The following is a 16,336-nucleotide window of genomic DNA, read 5'->3' on the forward strand; positions in this document are numbered from 1 at the left end:
CGTAAAAACACATTAGGGATAGTCTTCTGGCTCTTTCTCGTAAAACTAGGATACCCTTGAACTTAACAGCACGGGTTAAGAGGTTCTTCTGCCAATCCCAGCTTATCACCTATTTGCGCAAGCCAATTACAAAGAAATAAAATAGCATAACACCACTGTGCACTGTTTAAGGAATTTTTATTAAAGCAAGAATTTTATAATCCAAATTACGTTTCCTTGCTCAGTTATCAATTCTGTTATTTAAAACAGAAGTGACATTCTGAGCTATTCCACAGTAAAGAATTACAAAATTAAAGAAAGGAATGCTTTAAATTTTTGTACTTTGCTGAAAATTCTTTTTCCCAGGGTCTATAAAACATTAATTTGTTTTTATATTTTACTATTTTTTTGTGTTTTTTTTTTTTTGTTGTTTTTAAATCAATAAGTAATCTAGGACTAGCATTATGTTTGCTAGACCTGGCATTTGCTCGGTACATAAGGTTCAAAGTTTCCTTTCCTTTTTTTATTTATTTTCTATTTTGCAATGTTTTTTTTCCATAATGTTTAAGTTTTTCGATGTTTAGATATTTTTCTTCGGTGAAGCACGAGTTTCTTTTCGTGGTCCCTGATCAATCTGTGAATGCAGGGAAAAAAAAATTATCATCATCAGACTTGCCAAGCTAGTATTTAACGATTCCAGTTGCTAAAATAAAAGTAAACAATCCTTATAAAGTGATAATAGCTGCTAGTTATTGCGATTATATTCCAGTATGCAAATGTACCAAACGTAGCGCTGTGCAAATTTCAAGTACACAGCACGCTAATGGCAAATACCAGCCACAAAAGAAGATAACCAATACTGGTACCTGTCAACAGCAAATTGAAAGCCCATGGCCAACTTCAGTGTGCAGCCTGTTTCTGTAAAGTCTTATTGGAACACAGCTGCAACTATCTGTTTACATCAGGTCTAGGAGCTCTTTCACATTGACACTGTAACAGAGTAACTGCAACAGACAACACGGCCCACAAGGCCTAAAATATTTCCTTTCTGGTCCTTTACAGGAAAACATCCTGTCAATCTCCAGTCTGGGCTACACAGCTACATCACCCTGTTCCTTAAAGTAAAGAAGGGCACTAGTAGAGGCCGGGGGCAACTGTCCTTGCTGCAACTCAAGAAAAGGTGTAAGCTATGAAAAGTCCTCTGCGAGTAAGTACACAGAAAGCCCAGCCCATCCAATCAGTAATTCAAATACACAATGTCTGACAGTGTTTGAAAAAATTCAAGTCAATACCAGGCTAACAAGTAAACTAAAATCTCCTTTAGTTTCTATTTCGACTTCTCTTTAAAAAGTCAGCAATAGGTTTGGAATACTGGTAAAAACAAATTTTTGCGACGTTTCAAAACCTACTCAAACTGGTAAGAGATAAGGAAATCAGTATGAAACTCCCCAGGGAGTAATGCTCACTTTAAACAGTTGGAACACCAGTGGCACTGTTAACTGCTTTCTGGGCAGCCTCTTTCGCTTGGTGGGCTTGTAGTACGGCTACAGCTTCATCAACCTAAAGAACAAATTGGCTCTGTGAAGGAGTCACTGGAAGAAGTTCCAATTCACAACATGTAAATGTCCAAAGGCAAACCAAACTCTTCCTCAGAGGAAAGTGGAAGGAACTGCTTTCCAGAACACATTTCAACTGTATCCATATCCTGTGGGGTTACAATCCACCACCGTCCTGGAATCATGAACCCTCTTGCGCTTCTCACGTTCTCCTCACCAAAACTCCCCCAAAGTTGAGAAACATTGGCAAACATGTCTTTCTTCACTAAGAAAACAGCACAGCCAAGAGACTATGGATGCTGGATGTGAAACCAAGCTCTGCCATGGACTAGCTGTGTGAACAAAGGGCAGGATTTCCAAACTGTTTCCCCACGTACAGTAAAAATGGGGATGACGGAACCACAGGTGGTTATCAGGATTTACATTCGTAATAAAACTTAGAACTGTGCGTGGCTTGTATAAAGCACTTATTATTAATGTTCAAGTTTCTATAAAAAGCCCTGGAATACACTGTATAAGAAGCTGCTAGATAAATGATGAATTTAAATTACTTTAGAACGGAGAGACTCTGGAGACTCCAGCATATGAAGAAGTTCTGAATTATCAATCTCCAACAACATGCCAGTGATTTTACCAGCAAGAGTAGGGTGCATGGCTTGAATTAGAGGAAAGAGCCGCTCACCTAGGAACAAAAACATAGATTCCTTTCATCAGAAGAATAAAGCCATCTGCCAATATTAAAACTGGGTTGAAGAACCTTACTTTTGGATACAGCAAATAAATGCTAACCCCAAATCCACCATTTTGATACCGTTATCAAACAGATCAAGCTCTACCCCCAAGGCAATTAAGTTGGTAAATGTGTGCTCAGTTTTTTTTCCATTTAGTTCAAATTCCCTGTTCCCAAAATGTCATGGGATCCATGGCAAGTAGCACCCTATTATCCTATTCATCAAAAGCAAAATACTTAATTAAAAGCCTGGAAAGCTATCAAGAAGTTTGGTAGACACACCAAGTCAAACCAATCCCACCACCTTCACTGCCACTTTTAGGTGCGAAGCAGGGCTCTGAGGATCTCCCTCCTCTTTTCTAGCCAATCTGTCTGCCACTGACTAAGTGGGACAAAGGCACTTACCCAACATTTGCTTTTGCTCTTGAGGAGGGGCAGATGCCAACATGGAAGCAGTCAAAGGCTCCTGACCTTGTACGTGGACAGCAGGCTAGAAAAACGGGAAAATTCCGAACTTTAAAGTACAGAAGTGATGGCACATAAAAACACTGATCACCAGAAAATCCCAAAATGATGAAGACTGCATTCTAAACATGAATAGGAGAGGCTGAGTGAATCAGCAATACAGCCCAAGTATTATAACCACACAGGATACTTCCTTCTCTACCTGGAATATTCTTTTGAGCTCTGTTTCTGTTACACTCAATGACAGTTGACAATTTTTGTCTCAGGGTCGAAAAAAGGGGGTGAGCCAAATCTCACAGACCAATCTTTATTTCGCCTTTTCTCCCTTAGGACTATGCCTAACAAAGCTCTCAAACCACACAAGCGGGTCGGGATGAGGGATGCTGAATGCTTGTCTAACTCCCACAGTATAGGGCAAATAAGACGTTTTTTCACACGGCCAATTAACGGGACACCAATTAACAAGACATTCTGGACACCTCAAGCTCTCATGATCCAGCTGTCATATTTCTTTAACTGCAACCAAGGCCCGTCCTCTCGGGGAGAACTCGAAGACCCACCTGCTGCATGGTAACTTGCGGCTGTGCATTCAGATGCTGCTGCGGATTGCGGACCCCGGCGGCGTACTTATACTGTGGAACGGTGCGGACCGCAGGAGTGGCTGCAGCGGCAGCAGCTGCAGGACGTGGACCCATCGTCTGTGTTGACGTGTTAGCTAAAAAATGAACATGCGGGTCTGCACTTTGACCGTGCTTTCAAAGAGGAAATCCATTTTTACAGGAAGTGTTCCCACTTACCAACACGCTGTGTGGACATGACTCGTGGAACCTGTGAAGAAGCTGGTCTCATAGTACTAAATGGTGGTCTAGGAGCGGCTGGGCGGATAGCACCGGGCATATTTTGGAATGCTGCATTTGAAGATACAGACACACGTTAACTGGGAAAAAACTCACCGAAAGCATTAAAAAACTCAGGCTTTTTTAGAGTTGAGGTTTGAACAAAAGGATAAAAATGACTAAATAAATAGAGCTACCATGTTTTAAAGCTTAGTCTCTCACCTGCCACTTGCCCGGAGAATGAGTCCATAAAAAAATTCATTCGTGTAAGAATAAGTACTTATTACTACCTGAACACGATACACAAACCTGGTTCCAAGTGCTCCTGCGATGCAGCCCTGGTCCACAGGGCAAGGCTCAAAATGCCAGGACGCTGATCCTCGCACATTGGAACAAGGTCTTTTAAAATTACTGCCTAACCAAATGTGAAATTAAGAGTTGGATCCATTCCCAAACTTGTCATAAAGGAAAATCAAATCAGCACAGAATTTACTGCCTCCGTAAGACAGGAAGGGGGAGGCATTTTAGGATTTTGCTTAAAAAAACAAGAAACAAAAAACGCTAGGACCCCCAAAATGAACACCCACAACCCTAAATTATAAAAAAAGTCAATATACCGTTGAAACAGAACAGCTTATTTGTCTCTCACTTTTAGTCCAAACAATTCACAACCATACTTAAAAACAAAAGGCTTACGATGAGGTCTGGCACCCTGAGCAGTCCAGCGAGGACTTGGTCTGAGTTGAGCAATCTGGCTAGGAGGGTAGTACGCAGCACGGTTCTGAGTCTGCAGAAAGCAAACACACGCGTCCGGTAAAGAAGCAAGCAAGTGACGCAGCGAGCTTGACACTATAATAAACAGTCAGCAAGTCCTTACGCTCTAAGCGTTTTTTTTCAAACGTGATCGTAATTCACATGCCTTTATTTAGGGCAAAGACACTAAACGTGACCAAATATGAAAACCTGCATTAGGTTTTTGTTCTCTTCTGAAACTTACCTGTGGGATAGCTGCCATGAAGTAACCTGAAGGAGGTGCTGGCTGGTAGGGGTTGATTACAGGATTGGGCACAGCTCGGACACTTGCCATTCTCTGCATATACTGGTTAGTGAGGTGAGCCTGGCGCTCTTCTTTGCGCTGAGCTAAAGCTACATACAATGGCTTGGTGGCCACAATTCTACCATTCATTTCTGTAACTGCTTTTGTGGCTTCTTCTGGGGAGGAGAAACATACAAAACCAAACCCTTTGCTGCGACCACCCTCCATCATGACCTATTAGAAGACAAAAAGATTTAAGAAAAAGTTAATTCAAGGATAGAACAGGACGCTAAGAAAAAAGCATTATTACTAACTTGTCAATTACAGCTACTGACTCAAGTAAACACTGTTAATGCTTTCATTGTTTTCTACAATGTTTCCTTAATACCTAAATATTCAGGGCAAGCTACACACGTGGTACACCTCAGCCAAACAAAACAGGAAGTAAAGAGGTGGAGGTAGGACAGCAAATGCGGTAGGATTTTAGATAGTCAATTAAGTATTAGAGCTTAAATATTAAGGTTTAAATATCTGAGTAATACGTTCAGGGCCTGCTAAATTTAACTCTAGCATCAACATTTGACTCAGCAATTCAAGTGGACAACATGCTTTACTATTCTTTGGGTGGGGTGGAGACGCAGCTGAATCTTAGAACTAGCCAAAATTCACAATTTCAAATAAAAATTTCACATTCAAGACCAAAAGGGCCATAAATATTGGCTAGAAGAAAGCGTCCAAACACTGCAAAGATCATTTAAAGGAGCAACGAGGAGACGCAAAGAACTCCTCCTTAGCCCAGCAATAAACACGTTCTACAACTACATTGAGCAGTATGGGGTAGCGTAGGAACACAGTCCAAGGATCTCACACGTAAGGGGAATAAAAGCAACACACCAAGAAACAAACAAAAAAACTGAGCTCATGGTTGCTAGAAGCAGAGAGGTGGGGGTAGAGGAAATGAAATGAAGAGGTTTTAAAAAGTATAAACTCCCAGCTATAAAATAAATCCGGGGGATGCAATTAATGTACAGCATGGGGGACTATAGTCAATAGTTCTATGTTACACATTTGAAAGTTCCTGAGAGTAGGTCTCAAAAGTTCTCATGAGAGGAAAAAGAATTATGTATAGTGACAAATATTAACTAGATTTATTATGACCGTTTCACAACATACACAAACATCGTCATTATGTTGTATACTTAATATATGTCAATTCTACCTAAAACAAGATCCTGAAACCTACCCATGCAATTATGGGAATTTAGTGTGTTAAGGTTAACATTTTAAAATAATGAAAAAATGGACCTTGCGTTATTCAATACATGGTACATTGAGAGAAATGAGAAGAATTAAGTCACAACTCTTAATTCATGTCACATTGAAAAATCAAATTGCCAGATTCTGAACATAAAATGTAAACTATAGGGAAAACAAGATGACAAAAAACCCAAAGTCCTAAGTGAAAGACTGGAGACAATATTTGCACTATAAAACAAAATTGACATAAAATTCTCTCTAAATCAAAAGACAACCAATCTAAGTTTTTGACACTCCTCCTATATCCCAAAATACAGATGCACAGAACTTTACACACGGAGGCATTCTTGGATCACTGACATCAGGAAAAAAAACACCTGGAGCAGAGGTTCTTAAAATCCCGGAATTTAGATTAAAACCACATATTACATATTGCTGTAATTCTTAATTTCTGAGTTCAAGTACATCAATCTTTACTGCTTGGGGGCTTGAAACTGGACTCCCCAGAATGAAGTGTTAATGAATACATGTTTCCCCTGTAACAACTATAGTTTCCTGATAAATTGCTTTTAAAAAGATATTTAGAGACTGAGAAGGCATGTGTGCAGAGGAAGGGAGAGAGAGTCCTAGGCAGGCTCCGTGCTGTCAGTGTGGAGCGTGGTGAGGGGGCTCAACCCCGTGAACCACGAAATCACAACCTGAGCAGAAATCAAGAGTCAGGCGCTTAACCGACTGAGCCACAAAGGTCCCGGTGCCCCTAAACTGCCTTCTTTAACCAGGAAAATAACGAGTTGAACAGAGTATATAGAACTATGTGTATTAATTATGTGAGGATCAATCATGAACTATGGTCAACAAATGTAGCCTTCCCCAGGAAGCATTCAGAACTCACCACCTGCAAAAAATAAACCATCAAGGCTACATCTACTTCAAATTTGAATATATTTTTGAAGCAATGAGATAGAAACCTGATTTCCAGAAAAATAAAAGCCTGGTTTTTTTTTGGAAGAAAAAAAAACCCCTATTTGACTATTCATTTACAAAGTAAGACAAAAATTCCAGTAGGTGTATTAATGTGAAATTTATACACACATATCCACATGCATGGATTTTCCCTAAATGGTAAAAAAGTATCCCTATGCTTTACCTTTGCACTAGTGATTGTACCAAAAGGAGAAAACTCTTTCCGGAGACGTTCATCATCAATACCATCATCAAGATTTTTCACATAAAGGTTAACACCCTAAAAAAAAAGAAAAGAGAACTGAAGGAAAAGAAGAAAACCACAGTGGTACTGAAGCACACTTCCTAGTATTTTATCCCACGTTTCTTCTCCCTCCCCCCCTCTCAAACCCTCCAGTTACCTGGCAGTAACTGACATGAACGTAAACTAGGTTTGCTCATCCCTGTCTTATTTCGCTTGTCAATTAAAAATGAACCTGGTATCTGGTGATCCTATCTTGCTTCATCTGTTCAAATTTGCGCTTAAGTTCCGTCTGCCGTTCCACTTTTTTCTGAGCTCGACCAACGTAAATTTGTTTTCCATTGAGCTCCTTCCCGTTCATCTCATCCACAGCCTTACAGAAATCACAAAAACTTTAATTACTAACTTGCAACGGAGAAAGAAGTTGTATAACAATACGGAAAATGTTAGGTTATGAAAGCTAAAGGTGGATCTGTCACAAAAACTAAGTTTTGTTTGGGGAAATATCAGTTCCCAATTTATACCTTCAAAACTAATCAAATACAAGTAACTGAAAACAATACATGTAAAATAGCCACCAGAACGCATGTACATTTCAGCAGCAGAGCAAGGAAATGTGTCATCTCCCTTCTTACTACAAAATACGGGAAACCCACAGTCTTTAGTTAGTATATTTGAGTCTTACTTTCTGTGCATCTTCATGCCTTTCGAAGCTTACAAATCCAAAACCTTTGGATTTTCCACTTTCATCAGTCATTACTTTCACACTTAAGGCAGGTCCTAAAAAAAGTTTTTAGATGATTCAAAGGTATTTCACACATTTATACATTTCAAATTTCAACACACACAAAGCCATGAAAAAAATAAAAATTAAAAAAAAAAGTCTCTTCAAAGACCTTTTATTTGTACTAAGAAGCTAAGTACTCTATTCCCTGAAACACTCATTCCTCCTTCCATTTAAGGAGGTTATGTTTTAGGCAATTGTAAATGAGATTTTATTTTGTTCAAAACAGATTTGCTTTTTTTTTTTTTTTTTTAAGCCAACAACTGGTTTTTCTCCACCCTTGGCCCACCTGACTTTCAACTGGGAGTGGAGGGAATACAGGAACCTTTGGAAAGACAGAAATCACTTGGGAGAAGGTGGCACATTTTTGATGACACATGGCCCCCGTCCGCCTAAGTGAAAGACACTTAACTGAGGTGGGTGTTATCTCAGCCTGGGAGATGGGGCCAAAAAAGGTTTAAAATCACATCTGATTACAGAGAATATGGAACAGCTACGGGCACAGGTAGATTGTTTCCTTTAAGGTACCTCTGGTCCTAATGCTGTACTTCCAATCTCTGCTTTGAGAAATAGCCAAGAAAATTATTTGACAAATTTACGTATTGGTGGTCACCTCGCATTAATTTGGCATAACTGGTTAATAATATCCAACTTAGGAAACAGCTTCTAATTAAAAAAGACAGATGAAACATACAAAACCATTCACTAAAGAGAATTTAAAGATGCAAGACACAATTTACCTTTGTGCAAAAGGACAAGTTTTTTGCTCAAAGGAGCAGTGGGTTCAATGTGGTATGTTAGATCGGCAATAAAAATTACATTTCCTAATTCTGTATCATTTGAGGTGCTCAAAAAAAAAAGCCACCTATTTAATAAGTTCAACAAATGATAAGGAAAAGCAAATCACCTGCAAAAGCATTCAATTTAAAGTCCATCCTCTGATCAGTCACACAACTATCTGAAGTGAGGCTGGTTACACTTCGCTGACTTAAAATTTAATGAAGTTAATTTTGAAATGCAAGGAACAAATAGTTTAAGATCCCATGGATTCAGAAGGCCATCCCAAGGAGATATCACGGGAAAATCAGGATCTCTGGCTTTGTCTTTGAATGTCATGGTTTCAAATTGCTCAAACACGAGGCTTTTAAGACTGGCCAAATACCCTAAAGCTGGCCAGCTTTCCTGTCCCCTAACTAAAGACTGCATTCTGACCTAAGTTGGCTGTGTCGTGTGCATGCCTCTGATGAGATGGGATCTGTACGTGCATAAATCCAGCACAACTTCTTACTGTAGCATAACCTTTTAAACTCTGTTCCAATTATGCAGTCACACCTTACTGTGCTAATAACAACACTATTAACCTTTATTTATATACTACTTTGTAGTATAATGAACTATCAGTAGTTTGATCCACATAATGACAGTTACTTTTAAGTACCATATTAAGTTTCATTTCATTTACTTTAGTATAAAGTATTAGCCAAAACTAATGTTGAGCAATTACTCAGAACTTTGAGTGTAAAAATTTAATTCAGACACATTACCAAACTTGCCAAAGAGATCCTTAAGGCGCTCATCATCCATATCTTCTCCAAAATTCTTGATGTAAACATTGGTGAACTCTTTTGCCCTAGCTCCGAGTTCTGCTTCTCGTTCTTTACGAGACTTAAATCGTCCAACAAATCTAATAAAATATGTAAGGACTATAAAATTAGGTTCTATTTTATTAAGTTCAGATTAATTAAGCCTGATGGTTGATTTTGTAATTGTTACTGATAATTTCAGAATCTCTAATAAAGAGCACACGATAAAACAAGTGCCTTAAGTGAAAAAAAATGGAAGCATAAAAGAACAAACCTCTTAACTACAATAAAAAAGGAAGCATTTTTCTTCATACACACTCCTCTCCCTTCCTTCTAGCTAACCCAGGGTTAAAGAGATCATGCCTAGCAATATAAAGGAGTGGGGGGTAACACATGCACCACACCAAGGAAAAGACCTAAAACCTTTCGTCAGTGCTATTTCCAAGTGGCCCCTGCGCACTTTTTGTAATCTCCTAAAATGGAAAATTTATACTTCTGAATTTTGTACTCTTAACACCTAACACCTTCGCAAATTTTCTTTGCAGCATTATCGACTGAATGTTTTAAAATTTTAGTTTTCCCTAAAAGTAGGGCATGTCCTTAAAGAATATTGTAATAGACACCAAAGTAAAAAGCCATCTCCCATTAATACCACCCAAATCATGACTGACTTAGTCCCTAAGTCCTTTTGTTTTAATGGACATACCTGTGACTTTGTTCCTTAACCTTCCCCACCCCACTCATTCGGCAGTGCTTCTCCTTGCTATCAGTTTTACAAACACTCCCAACAGGAGCAGAATACTCCACTGCGGACATCACAACTTTCTGCTTTTGTAAATAATGCTGGAACTTAATGAGCCTTTCTGTTATTTCTTAGGATAGATTTGCAGCAATCGCAGTAGTTCAAAAAGCCTATAAGTGACCTTAAGTTTACATACACAAACGGTTTTCCAAAAGGATTACTTCACACTCAAAAGAGCAATAAATTATTGAATCTAGACCCCCACCGATGCTGGACATTCTTCTTCCCACCCCCCCCAAGCATGTGGACAAACTGTAAGATTTTTATCTCCTAATACTAATGATGCTAAATATTTCTCTCATTTAAAGATGTTCTACTTCAAAAATAAATAATGATGCACTACTTCTAAGAATTAGCCTTTGTAAATTGTTCATATCGAGCAACTGCTGGTTTCTTAGACTTATATGGGTTCTTTACACCTTACAAAGTCTTTCCTTAATCATGCAGGGACACAAAATTCAAATAGGTAACACCATGTGCATCATGTGCATGATCCCTTCATGTACAGACTGACCATACCACTTGACGAGGTGACCACATTTTAAGAGTGATGCAGTTTAAGGTGTTCGAAGAACAACCAGACCCAACATGCATGCTATCACTGCAGTTTACACAGCAACATGAACTCAGATCATTTACAGTATGGCCTTACAGTTGAATTTGCCTGGATAATTAAACAAAATCGACTGGCGTTGAGGATAAAAAATTTAAGATGTAATTTCTTTGGCCTCACAAAATCTGCAATTTTCACCTGCAGCAAAAATAGTCTCAGAGGTTTTATCAGTGCCATTGTATAAAAAGTTAGCAACTTTCAAAAACAAGTTTATTTTCAGGAATGATTAGTTATGAAGATTTCTGGTTTAATTCCACTTTATCTTTAGATGGGTGGGGGGGAGGTCACAAGGTTAAAAAAAACAAACCAAGAAGCCCCCCAAAACCCAAACCTTTAAACTTCAGCAATAAATTGTAGTAGTAAGGCCAAGTAAAGAGCCAACTTAAGCTCTGAATTTAGACCACTGGGTTTGTATCCCAGCTCATCTGTCAAACCAGCAGGTTAACACAGGCAAATTATTTCAGCCTCGGTTTCCTCAAATGTAAAATGGGTCAATGATCACCTCAGGAATTATGATTAAGTTTCTGTTTGGATTCCTAGTTTTTTCTCTATGCACTTATTCTGAAAAGGTTTCTCATCTCAGTATACCTATGTTCATTTTCTTTTTGGCTTGAATGCTGACCAATCACATTAATTCACCGTTATTTGTATGTTACAACAAATCAGAAAAGACAATTACAAAACCTACCAAGATGTGGTTTATTAACTTTCACTCCAGCTCTAGCTCTTTAAGAACACAAATATACTAACTAGTAAGATGAACTGAACTATTAAAAACAGATTTGAAATATGATTAACTATTTATACTTACACTTTGCGATCATTTAGAAGCATCCCATTCATTTTTTCAATAGCTCTTTCAGCTGCTTCCTGTGTCTCAAAATGTACAAATCCATAACCTTTGGAACCATTTTCATCACAAACCACCTAGGGAAAAACGGATACCAATTTTTCATTACTTGCTATTGATTTAGCATTTTTTCCCCCAGTGTTCAGAGAGAACTTGTCAGCCTCCTAGCCTGGGTTATTTGGGAAATAAAGCTACCTCTGTAGTATGGTTGCTCTTTTAAGGAATAAACTACGAGAAGCTAAAACACTGTAAATGTTTACCTGTCAGTTTGGCTTACCTTACATGAAAGGATGTTACCAAAAGCAGAAAATGTATCATACAGTGCTTTATTATCAATGGATTTGTCCAAATTTTTAATGAATATGTTGCCCACTCCACTTTTGCGAAGCGATGGATCACGCTGAGACCACATGATGCGTACTGGCTTGCCCTTTATAACATCAAAATTCATGGTGTCCAAAGCACGCTCCGCTGCAGGAAAGACATGTTTAGAGTGAATATTACTTCAAAACATTTTCAGGCTACTAAAAATTATATAAATCATTGTGGGGGGGGGGCAGTGCCTCTACTTCTTTAAACTTCAAGATGGCTGGACCTTACCTTACACTGGTCTAGATTTAAATTGTATAAGGCAAAAAAAAGAATTATCAGAAATTTCCCATCTCCCATGTTACTAGATGACCTATTACTAATAAGGTATTTCTGAAACAATTTTTAACTGCCATAATTTAAAATCACCTTTTAGTTCCTACTCAATATAAAACCACGATACCTCCGCATACAATCTACTTAATAAGCAATATAAAAGATATTAGGCAATTATAAATTATCAGACTCAACAGTTTTTAGATTTTCAAGCATTTCAATGCCTTCCCTTATTGTCAAAATCAATCTTTTCGTTGCTTACCACAGCCAATATTATATAAAAATTAGTCCATCAAAAAAAAAAAAATTCCTGGATGGGGGGGGGGGTAGGTGTGATTTCAGGATATCATGGCCCAACCTCCTATTGCCATATTAAAAAAAAAAAAAAAAAAAAAAAAGCTACATCCATTCAGATCCAGATTTGAATCCATCTTTCAAAAACTAATCCGATGTTGGGCATACTTAGCTCTATACTGAATACAGAATTTTTGGAATACCAGATCTACAATATTCACAATTCACTAACACTTTGACACATAAAACCAATTATTTCTTTAGTCACCGATTTATTAATCATTTAATCCATTATTCCTAGATAGTGCTAGAATATTTCAAAATCTACCCTATGATCTCAGGGTCTTTGAAGGACTGAATTATGTCCACCTCTACCATGAAGCACTTATCGAGACTTTCCATGGAAAAATGTATTCTAAGTAAAAAAAAAAAAAATTAATCCTAAAAGAAAAAACATAGTCCATCTGAAGTCCTGAAACACCAGTTTCTACAAATTCCATGCCAATGTAACTGGAAAATTATTGAGAGGACAAATTTTCCGGCCACTTCTTTTTATAAATGAAAGCTCCAGTTTCTAGAAGATAGTGACAATCAGCTGTCAGCTCATTATCAATTGACCACACCTACTCAGCTCCCCTAGTTTTTTAGCTGACTTTGCTTGAGCGTCTTTCGAATGAGTCACCTCTTCCTGTTAAATTGGAAACTGGTCACTTTTGGAAGCTATTCTACAAGTTCATCAGTGTTGCAGTAAATAGGAAAAGAAAGAGAAAACCACTGGAATAACTAGAAAGACGGTAATTTGTACTGAAACCAAATAAATGGAAGATGAAAAAATGCTATTTTCTTTTGAGCAGTTACGGTACTGGTCTATGGAACAGACTGAGAATACAGGCAGTGTACTGTAACCATGGTAACCTGAAGTTCAACTTTTCAAATCACAAGAAATTCTAAAAAGTGGGTTTTTTTTGTTTTAAAATTGTTAAACTGAGATCAAGTAACAGCCATTTCCAAAACTTACATTTTATGGTCTTTAGGGTTTGTTCAAGTTTTCTCCATGGACTCTAAATTGTGATTACCTGCCCCAAAGTTATTTCCCCTAATTTTTATCTCTCATTCAGTGGCAAACCTTGTCCAGGGTCGGGAAGAATTGTTATGGAGGGGTATTTGGAGCTCCTGCTTACAGAGCCAAAGGGCAGGAAAGCTGCAGTGCAGTTTTACAACTTCTGGCTCTGGGTCACTCCATAATATGCCTACCTCAAATCTCGCTATTACCTTCACTTGGTAAACAGCTGATCATTAAGTAACTTCAGTTCTGAGTGAATAAAATAAAAATTTAAAAGCCAACTCCCTGTAATTTGTATTACTTAACATGTATCCAAGCAGCTTGGGGAAAAAAAACAAATTGGGCCATAAAGTCAACTGAAGCTGACTTTTAGTAGTCAACTTTTAGAAGTCATACATCCAGATATGAAAGAAAATCCTGGTAACTCATCACCACGCCACATTATCTTATCGGTTTGCCAACCTGTTTTTGTGAATGGTTTAACTTCAAAATAAAAATACAAGGTTAGCCACATTTCTCTCCATGAATTTCAATCTTATTCTCATCTGTTATTTTGTGCAATTTCCCATAATGTACGGATATTCTGGACCACTTTAAAAAGCAAACCTTTACTACCTGAACGCTACTAAGTATAATGGTCCAGTCCACACTACACTTGCAAGTAAACAGTTCACAGCCAAAATTGGTGAATACGTTTTAAGGAAAACCTCTCAAAAGCACAGGAAGAAAAAAACATTCTGAACAAATTACCAGTATTATGAAACTAATTTGGATAAAACATTCAAAATGACCCACACTGCTTGAGCAAACAGTTGATTTCAAAAGGGCCATACTCCGCAACCTCTGCTTCTACCATTCTGCTGTTCGTATTAGAGTGAGAAATGCTTGAACTCGGGGAAACCCCCAAACGCGTGTCTCATCTGGTAATTTACATCTCTAGAGCCACCGGTCACTGACAAGTGATTAAGAACGGATTCAGAAACCCAAGGACCACCACATCACCAAATTAACTTTATTCTAAGGCCCTGTGGCTCCCCCAGGCGATTGGGCCAGTAGCAGAAACAGGCCTCGGGCCTGTGAGGTTACAGGGTTCAACACGTGGTATTTTTCGAGCACCGAATCGCACTTCCTGCGGGTCCTGGGGCGCCGGCAAGAGCCCGGGTGGTGGGAGCGCCTTCACCTATTACCGGAGAAGGGGACTCGACTCCCGACGCCCCAGAATCCCGCAGCTACTGGCGGGAGCGCGGTGGAAGAACCCAATCTCACCCAACCTCCCGGCGCGTCATCACCCTAAAGTTTGAGAGCGGCTGAGGCCGAGAAAATGGTCGCAAAGGAGGAAGTGGCCAGGCGTGCGGCTGCCGGCAGCGCGGGTCCCCGCGGGCACCGGGAGCGGGGGTCCCGGCGCCCGAGCGTCTCCCCGCCGGCCGTGGGGGGCTGACATGCCCTCCCGCCCCCCTCCCCCGGGCCCGTCGGCCTAGCCAGCCCGCCGCCGCCTGCGCCTCATGGCCGCCCGCCCGCCCGCCGGGCCCGGCTCTCACCGTCCGCCGGCTGCTGGAAGTTCACATACGCGTAGCCCAAGGAGCGGCGGGTGATCATGTCCCTGCAGACCCGGATGGAGAGGATGGGCCCGGCCGGGCTGAACTTCTCGTAGAGCATCGCCTCGGTCACGTCGGGGTGTAGGTCCCCCACGTAGAGCGAGGCCATGGGGTAGCTGGGGGCGCTGGGGTTCATCTCGGCACGGCTGCCCGCAGGGCCACAGGCCGCGACCTTTCCGTGAGAGGAGGAGAGCGAGTGCTGGGGCCGGGGGCCGGAGCCGGGGGGAGGGGAGCGGGGGCAAGCGCAGAGGGACAAAAATCAACCGGAATCGAAAACTACTCAACGGCCGCAGAACGGGGTCGATCGGCTGCCGCTGGCTGCTGGCTGCTGGCTGAGGAGCGAGGGTGGCGGTGTCGGGTCCAGGCAGCGGGAAGGCCTCGGTCTCTTGGTTCCTTCTTGGAGCTGCTGCGGGGCCGCGGGCGGGCGGGCGGGTCGGTCTCGGCTGCTTCACCGGGTTATTTTATAAAAGAGGAAGAAAAAAAAATAAAAGTCTCCGGCGGGGGAGACGCGGATTTTTTGTTAATTTTTTTTGGGTTTTTTAAAAGATTTTTTTAGATTTTTTTTGGGTTTTTTTAATAATAAATGTGTGTTCCGAGCCCGGAGCACACACTCCGCACTCTCAGCACTAACCGCCGGGGAGAAGGGGAAGCACCGCCTCCTGCACCCTCTACTTATACCCCCCGCCGCACTCGCCCCGCCCCCGCGCGTCTGACGCCAGGGCCCTACGCGAGCGTCAGCGCCGGAGGAGGAGGAGAAAAGGAGGCGAGGGGGAGGAGGGAAAAGAAAACAGGAGGAGGAAAGAGCAGAGAGGAAGGGAGAGGTGGCGGCGGCGGCTGCTGCGGGTGTGGGGGTGGGGCTGGGGCGGGGCTTCTGCGCACGCGCCGCGGCCGAGGGGCGGGGCCTGTGCTGCGTAGGGTTCGCGGGGGAGGGGAGGGCTGGCTCGCGAGCGGCTCTCAGAGGAGTCGGGTTGGGACGGCCTCTCTTTCCACACACCCCGCCCCCACCTCCACCCCGGAGAAGCGTTAACCCGTCACTGCGGCGGT

General features: G+C 40.9%; 1 protein-coding gene and 1 long non-coding RNA gene across 5 annotated transcripts in view; one reads left to right on the top strand and one right to left on the bottom strand.

The window, feature by feature from the left end:
- LOC123383150 overlaps positions 1-8,745 on the top strand; it is a 73,658-nt gene extending 64,913 nt beyond the window's left edge. Inside the window, exons 3-4 of one of the 2 annotated variants that reach the window (XR_006592589.1) lie at positions 1,042-1,186; positions 8,104-8,745. This is a non-coding gene — a long non-coding RNA (uncharacterized LOC123383150). Of the gene's footprint in view, positions 1-1,041; positions 4,793-8,103 lie in introns of those variants that run through there. The other variant, XR_006592588.1, reaches the window with a different exon arrangement.
- Positions 161-16,111, bottom strand: PABPC1 (poly(A) binding protein cytoplasmic 1). 3 transcript variants are annotated; one of them, XM_023248198.2, is made up of 16 exons: positions 15,578-16,085; positions 15,236-15,464; positions 11,973-12,166; positions 11,657-11,772; positions 9,392-9,531; positions 7,749-7,843; positions 7,299-7,436; positions 7,007-7,102; positions 4,564-4,836; positions 4,263-4,353; positions 3,528-3,638; positions 3,291-3,445; positions 2,671-2,755; positions 2,087-2,217; positions 1,446-1,539; positions 161-613 (listed from the first exon to the last, which is right to left on the bottom strand). In XM_023248198.2, the coding sequence occupies exons 2-15, from the start codon at positions 15,426-15,428 to the stop codon at positions 1,447-1,449; spliced, it is 1,911 nt and encodes a 636-aa protein (XP_023103966.1). In that variant the 5' UTR covers positions 15,429-15,464; positions 15,578-16,085; the 3' UTR covers positions 161-613; position 1,446. The 3 variants fall into 3 exon arrangements, with proteins under 3 accessions (XP_023103966.1, XP_044905866.1, XP_044905867.1); XM_045049931.1 differs by having other exon boundaries at positions 9,401-9,531; positions 15,236-16,089; XM_045049932.1 differs by lacking the exons at positions 161-613; positions 1,446-1,539; positions 2,087-2,217; ... (2 more) ...; positions 3,528-3,638; positions 4,263-4,353 and having other exon boundaries at positions 4,756-6,445; positions 6,902-7,102; positions 15,236-16,111.
- Positions 16,112-16,336: the final 225 nt, after the last annotated feature.

The sequence above is a fragment of the Felis catus genome, chromosome F2, assembly GCF_018350175.1.
Source record: "Felis catus isolate Fca126 chromosome F2, F.catus_Fca126_mat1.0, whole genome shotgun sequence".
NCBI lineage: Eukaryota > Metazoa > Chordata > Mammalia > Carnivora > Felidae > Felis > Felis catus.

What these genes read in the sequence shown, in the direction of transcription:
- PABPC1 (XM_023248198.2), bottom strand. Translation starts at nt 15,428, where the DNA reads ATGAACCCCAGCGCCCCCAGCTACCCCATGGCCTCGCTCTACGTGGGG. An exon ending in TCATGGCAGCTATCCCACAG is followed by an intron (nt 4,354 to 4,563) that starts GTAAGTTTCAGA and finishes TGCTTTCTGCAG; the next exon opens with ACTCAGAACCGTGCTGCGTA. An exon ending in CATGTCCACACAGCGTGTTG is followed by an intron (nt 3,446 to 3,527) that starts GTAAGTGGGAAC and finishes TTCATTTTTTAG; the next exon opens with CTAACACGTCAACACAGACG.